The sequence below is a fragment of the Adiantum capillus-veneris genome, chromosome 17, assembly GCF_014529385.1.
Source record: "Adiantum capillus-veneris isolate H3 chromosome 17, ASM1452938v2, whole genome shotgun sequence".
Lineage (NCBI taxonomy): Eukaryota > Viridiplantae > Streptophyta > Polypodiopsida > Polypodiales > Pteridaceae > Adiantum > Adiantum capillus-veneris.
In genome coordinates, this window is record NC_140947.1 from 25,057,344 (window position 1) to 25,064,505 (window position 7,162).

Sequence of the window (7,162 nt, forward strand, 5' to 3'; positions counted from 1 at the left end):
CACTAAAAGAAGCATGAAATCGAAAAAATTAGCACAAATGAGGTAGTTGATAGGGCATACGCACCACAAAAGATAGAAAGAATTAGCACAATAACAACTGGTCGTAACTCGGACGAAAACTTCACAATGTGAAGTCTGCATGTTTGCTATACGACTAAAAAATATACCTAGATGAATCCAGGATAAGCCCAGATTCACCCTTGAAGGAAAGTGCAAGGTATAGACCCATGGTAGTCACCCACAAGACGATATAACCATCAGCTCCATCATGCATAGTATTGACTAAATACCACGACCTCCCAACTAACGTCGTCAGTGCCCAATAGTGGGTGTAGAACTGATTCTAAGACTGAGACAGCAAGTAGTAGTAGTCGTTACTGATTTTCTGTCTCACCTTCGCTAAATGATACACAAACCTGAGCTCTCGCCACATCGCACTTGGCGTTTGAAGTTTGTATACGAATAAGCTAGGACCATTATAAGGAGGTGCATTGAATGCATACACAAATAGAGGGAAGGAATTACATGGTTTAGTTTCTGGTCGTTGTTTACATACCAAGTTTTGCTAACCTCAATTTTGATTAAAATTGCTATAAGGTATCCTGATGTAAGTTTCTAACGATTACTTAGGGAGTCCAAGTGAAGGAGACAAGGCATGACAACAAATATCATTGTGCACTATTTGCTTTTTCTTGCAATGCACAAAAGCTGTATGAGTATGTTTCTTAACTTCAGCAATTCCACTTCAAAACAGGGGCAGGAACTTGCCAGTATGCCATTGACCGTTGCCAGGATAGCAGGTACAAACCTATTAACCAGAGGTGCTGAAGTTGGTAAATTCGTTATCAAAAATTGTGCAGGAAAAGACAAAGATGAGCCTTATAAAAAGAAGAATGGGACCTCCCCAGAAATCAGAACCGGTGTGACAGCGTCAGTGCGGCATGAAGATAAAACACACAGTGAGTGCGGATATCCTGGAGTGGAAGAGTTCTCACCATGCAAAGACCTTGGAAACCTGACTGCAGATACCCAAAACAAGGGGTGGGATGGATGGTGGGTTGTCAACCAGGCACAAACAGCGACAGGAAAGCAACTGGATGGAGACCAGCAATCGGATATCAGTGTGGAGCTGGGGACAGAAAACTTGGGTATAGTGTCTGTAATCTGATCATCTATAAAATCGTACTGGTAGCTGGAGCTGATAAGTGCGTTGTTTAACAGAGGGAGAACAATGCAATGGAATTACAAATGAAGGCTCGGCCTCGATTGGAAAATTACGTTATCCAGAGGATGAATCAGAGGCAATGTTTCCATTGAAGGTGCTAGAGAAAGAGCACCAAGGTTTTGCACTTGGAAGTAAGGGACAGGAGGCATGCTTTCTAGAAGAAGCAATAAATGAGGTACTTGATGTCGTGATAGATAGAGAATCAGTAGGAATTTACACGGCTCGTATGCAATCCAACTCGGAAACGCTGGAAAGTAGGCACTGTGACTTTTCAGCGGAACATGACACAGGCTCAAATCCAGAAGTCATGAATCAGCCTCAAGTCTATCAACCCATGCAGGACAACACTAAGACACAGCTGTCCACTGTGAGGAACCTCAAAGAGCAGAATGCAACTAGTGCACTAGTATTGAGCAGTAATCATTTTGAAGTAACCCAAAATGTTGAAGGCAGAATGTGCACGGACAAAATTTTATCCAGTTCAGCAATGTGTGGAGCAGGAATTCTGAATTTTTCAGAAGAGACCCCACAGACAGACTTTCAAGGTTATGCCACCAGTAGGGATCAGGTGCAATTCAATCGCATTGGCATAACCTGTAGTATGGGCGATCATGCTATTAAAAAGGGGCACGTAAAAGAACATGCCTTGCCTGTCAACTCTGACGAACAGTCAATGGAATGGTTTTATCAGGACAGAAAAGAGATTACACATGGTCCTTTTTCTTTGAAGCAGCTGAGAAAGTGGGCAAAAACAGAGATCTTTCCTCCTGATCTATACATATGGAGAGCAGTTTCTGGAGAAAAGTTCCACATTTTGTTGAAAAGTGCTTTAGATGTAAAGGTTAGTTTTCAGTGCCTAGCGAAAGCAAATTTTAAAAACGTGTGAGCAGAGTTTCCAATTCGTCAATCTTTTTGAGGACTAGAAGAAAATAAACAGCAATCGCCAACTTGTACACTTGCTTAACTGCTTTGTATTTTGTTGCAGGAGACAGCCCTTCCACCTCGCATAGAAACACAAAAGTCTCCTGTGTCAGCGGAGGACTGCTTAAATCATGGTTCAAAATTTTTCTGTGATGTACGTTCTTCAGATACCAAAACAGATTTGCAGGTAACTTCAACCACACATATAACACAGAATGGTGATCATGGTATCTCTATAGACGATGACAGAGTTACATCAATATTTCGCAATGGTGAATTAACCCTGTTGAGAGTAAATAATATGTCTGGAAATCAGGAACAAAGTCAAGGAATTAGTGTTTGTAGGGATTCCATTGACACCAAAATATGTGAGAGGCTCTCATGTATACCAGAGCAGATCAGTACAAACAGTAACTGGGAACCTTGTGCCTCTGCAAAGATAAAAGCACTTGGAGGGGAAGTTGATTGTAACTTCGTTCTAGCTAGTGATGTGCATACTTCAGCAATGGGAATTTTGCCTAAAAATAATGGGAATTGTATCTTTGGTCCAGCATATGCCAATACTTCAGCAAAGCTAACATTGGCTGATGGAGGAAAGGATGAAAATGCCATGTCAGCATCTATGGAAGAAACAGCCACTGAAGCAGAGCTTCATGGACCTAGCCCAGCATGTATAGAGGTGAATACAGCTTTGGCAAGTACACAGCGAACATTAGAACCATACAGCACATCAGATGGTGGACAGGATTCTTTGAAATTAGTAACACACAAATTGAGGTCTCTCTCGACTGTCAATCAGGTACTCCAGCTAGATGAAATCGAGGAGGAAGAAATGCTGCGTGGATGTGAGAAAGTGAGCAACGAGGATCTTCTAGTAATAAGGGAAGAACATGAAAAGGAAAGAGTAGAAACTACTTTAGTGAAAGATGAATTGCTTGATAAAATGAGCGAAGAAGAACCAAATTCAGAACAGAGAGAACAAAAGCAGGAGACTTTTTTTAATTTGAATCATGATGGATGGGAGCTACCAGTGGCTCTTGATTCAGAGACCTTGTGGACGACCCAGCTTGATGCTCTGAAAGCAGAGGTTGCAGCATTGGATAGAAGTAGGGATGAGATATGGAGCAACCTCATAGATGAAGTTACTATGGTGGAGAATCAATGGCCATCTGACTTGTTGCCTGAAAATGCATCAGTTGATTGGGGAAAAAAAGCCTGTAGCTTGGAGCAAAGGCAGGGGAAAAACATTGCATCAGATAAGGAGGATTATGAAGATGGGACTTCGAGCAGTGCCAACTGGTCTTCTGTTTCCCTAATGAAGGGGGAGGACAGACCTGGTAACTTTCTTTATGGGTGGGCTACACCGAATAACGATGATATTGTACAAGGAACATTGGTTGCATGTGATTCGACCTGGTCAACTGGTGTGCAACTTCAAGGCCTTACACTTCAGCGATCCCCTGATTTATTGTCAAGCAAGAAGCGTCAACCTAGATCAGAAAAGCAAGACGAAAAGAAAGTTAAAGACCTGCAGGAAGGTGGTTCTGAGACAGATGGTAATGGTAAAAGAGTAGATATGCGTGGAATTCATGGAGGGAAAGATCAATGCCGGAAGCACATCATTCAAGGTCATTCGGTTGAAGCGAATTTGGACGGATCCAGCAGAGGAGACCATTGCATCCTTGACAGCAGGGGCTGTGATAGTCATCTCAAAACATTTGAAATCGGAAATAGCTCAGAATGTGGGAGACATTCAAGGAAGAGAGGTTTGTGCCAAGGGCAGGGTGAGTCTAGGAAGCCGCATCAATCCCATCAAAAGTCTGTAGACAAAGAGTCATCCAGATCTTTTTCGCAGATTGAGGGTAAAAGCTGGAGGGAGCAAAACATGGCCCCTGGAAAGTCTCTCAAACAAGAAGAGGCCAGGAGATTCCATGCCAGGAATGAATGTAAATACAGTGCAGGGAAGCATTCTGAAAATCACCACAGATTCAAGTCAAGAGGGCAAAAGGGGAGAGATGAAGGAAGATCAATTAGTGATGATCACCGGCACTCCCGCCTGTCTGAAAATTGTGCCTCTCCAAAGAGTGGTAAGGCAAAAACAGACGAGGCTTGGGTCTCCCGTCCAAGAAGTGGTGAGAGATATCAACTACATGGTGAGGGATCTCCTAAACGTTCCAGAAGAAACAGAGAAGAACCGACGATATCCTATTCAAGGAGTAGGGAGAGATCTCATTCAAGAGAGAGAGAAGTCGGTGGTTCTAGGTCCATCTCAAGGAGGGGGAATATGGAGGAACGCACCTACACTCATGAAGAACAGGGAAGGAAATCCTGTGCCACAATTTCTACCTCAAGAGAGTGTGAGTCCCCAAGAACGTGTTCGAAGAAAATTGAGGAAGCCATGAGAGAAAATCGTTCACAAAATGACTACAAATCACGTTCGAGACACCGAGATTTTTCTCCTGAGAGCCCTCGGAAGAAATTCAAAGATGGAAGGAGGTCTTATGTAAGGAATGACGGAAAATGCAGTTCAGCAGAGGAAGAGTCATGGGAGGGTAAAGGAAGAAGGAAGGACCATTCCAAGAGGTCCTGTAAGTTAAGGTCTCATCAAACTCACATACTGAGGTCTGGTTTGCATACATCCCCTTCCCATGTATACCGAAACAAGCAGGAGTATTCCTCCAAGTCAGATTATTTATGTGCTCACAGGAAAGATCTTGATGATAGTGTCTATTGGAGAAGGCACAATGTTAATAATAGAAATGGTGCAAGGAGGCATTTGATAAGTAAAGGATTTTCTCCAGGGAAAAATGAGAGTTTGTCTGGTATTCATGTAGTTAGCCCTTCACAGCCACCCCCTTTTGACGATCGAGGTTGGACGCCTCCTAGTTCTCCCTTAAACAATCAAGGATGGACACCTCCTAGTTCTCCATTAAACAATGGAGGATGGACACCTCTGATTTGTCTGTCAAAAACTCCAGCAAATTGCGACTCATCTGTCATAGCAAGCGCCAAGAGACCCAGTCACCCCTTGATACAGTCAAGTGCAAGTATCCCGGGAGCTATAGTTCAAGAAGGTAGCATAGATTTGCCTCGTGCTAGTCCTATGAAGCTTCCATCTCCTCCACCACTTCCTGGAGAGACTTCACATCTTTGGCACATTGATGATTGAGGAACAGGCACACCTGAGATATTATGATGCATTTCGTTTGAAGCAGTTGAAATCTCATTGGGTTTTACATTTTTCTATGAGTTCATTGGCAAATCTGTGCTCTCTGTTCTTGAGCATGGTAGGCACCATTTAACTCATCAGTTAGCTATGGGGTGAAGACAGCAGATAGGAGCTGCGGGCATCATTTTGGAATGGCTTTGGTTGAAATATGGCCTCCCAGTAAGTTGTATGAATTGAGCAATGGCTTGCTTTGCTAGCGTACATTAAGTTTTATCAGACTTGTAGCTCCAAAAGAATTGGGCTCTTGTCATCTCTAATCAAAGGCTTTGTAGGGGGTTCTCTTCTGCTGTTGAAGAAAAAAGGGAAGCCTGTTCTCTATCTGACTTTCTAGTCAATGCCTGGAATCCTTTTATGGGTTTGTTCTTGTATGTTAGTAGTTCCCCTATAGAATCCCCTTATCGCTCCAGAAAGTATTTGGTACTATTGGGACTAGCAACTATGTAAAGGGAGGAATATCCCTTTAATTTCTTTTCAAACGTTTTGAGGTTCCATTATGCAGCTCTAAAGAAATGTCAGGACAACTAGTACATGCTGAAAGATTGTGCGCATTAGCACAATAGATTTGAGTCCTTTGTATAAGTCCAGTGCTAGCAGAAGCATAGGGTTCGGAAAAAGTCTCATACATGTTCAGCTTGGAAGGTTGAAGAAAAAGGATCGCCGGGGAATTATAGTGAGTATCACTCTGACAACAAGAAGCAAGGATGCAAAACTTCCCTAAACCACAAACACTAAAAACCATTATATCCTAAGATGAAATAGCATAAGACATTTTTGCCAGCTCAACAAGCAAGGGAACAGTACTCTTTCTACCCAAGCACAAACCAAAAGTGTAAACCATTTTAAAAATGCTAGACCTAGGAGAAGTTTAGAGTCCATGGATTGCTTGGTAAATCCTTTTTTAAGAAAGATAATTAAGCGAGTTTGCATGCTGCCAAAGGCTACGAGGAGCCTCACAAAGCCCTAACTCGTGTAAGGTGTCGGCTTGGATGCACACCGGGTAACTCTGTCAAAGTAGAAGAATATTTTTGCGATGTATTCTATTGTATAGAAATTGCAAGCATCATATCTAGGAAGCTTGAGGGGTGTTGTCCGAACCTCCCTGCATTTTGAGGTTAAGTTGGTTGATTTAATGTCACTTTTGATCGTGTAAGGCTCTTTACTTGTCATGTATCATGCATATATTCATTTGTGTAAAAGGTCTAATGTGAAGAGGTGTTGAAGGGGACCTGATACCTGCTACCTTCATTTGGTGAAGGACCGATGTACAACGCAGAGGTCACAGGTGTGCTGAAGGAAAGTGGTCACATGAGCTGAGGCACTTAAGAGAAAAATGTCTTCAATATACACCCAATAGGATAATTCGCAATTGTTCCCACGTGTTGCATAGCCTACCAATTTAGGTATCTCGACCATTGCTATGAATCTTGTCATTTGCAATGAAGTCAACTTGATGTTTTCTTTTCTCTGTTTTGAAAATGATATCTTTGTTGGTTCAATCAGTCTTTTGGCCTTGCATCAAGAAAAATTTGAGAGGGGGTTATACAATGATCATAAGCTTCATACGAAAATCTATCAAGAGGAAGAGAAGAGGCTATTCAATGCAAGGAAGTGAATTGTCAATGGAAGCTATAATGGTCCATATAGCTAGAACTATACAAGTTCTCACCATGGCACCCTTAATAAACCATACCACATTGTTGAGGAATATTTCGTTGTCAAGAGTTTCTTGTGTCACTTTGTGGCATGTGGATTCACCAACATTGGTCTTCGCTAATCTTGAAGACATT

At 42.3% G+C, this 7,162-nt stretch overlaps 1 protein-coding gene across 1 annotated transcript in view; it reads left to right on the forward strand.

Annotated features, from left to right (window-relative positions):
* The window catches only part of LOC147436937 (uncharacterized), a 46,208-nt gene extending 39,562 nt beyond the window's left edge, over positions 1-6,646 (forward strand). The window contains exons 9-13 of the mRNA XM_086486334.1: positions 755-1,148; positions 1,222-2,066; positions 2,211-3,702; positions 3,809-3,930; positions 4,002-6,646. Of these exons, the coding sequence (XP_086342460.1) occupies positions 755-1,148; positions 1,222-2,066; positions 2,211-3,702; positions 3,809-3,930; positions 4,002-5,315 (4,167 nt within the window). The 3' untranslated portion in view covers positions 5,316-6,646. The remainder of the gene's footprint in view (positions 1-754; positions 1,149-1,221; positions 2,067-2,210; positions 3,703-3,808; positions 3,931-4,001) is intronic.
* Positions 6,647-7,162: the final 516 nt, after the last annotated feature.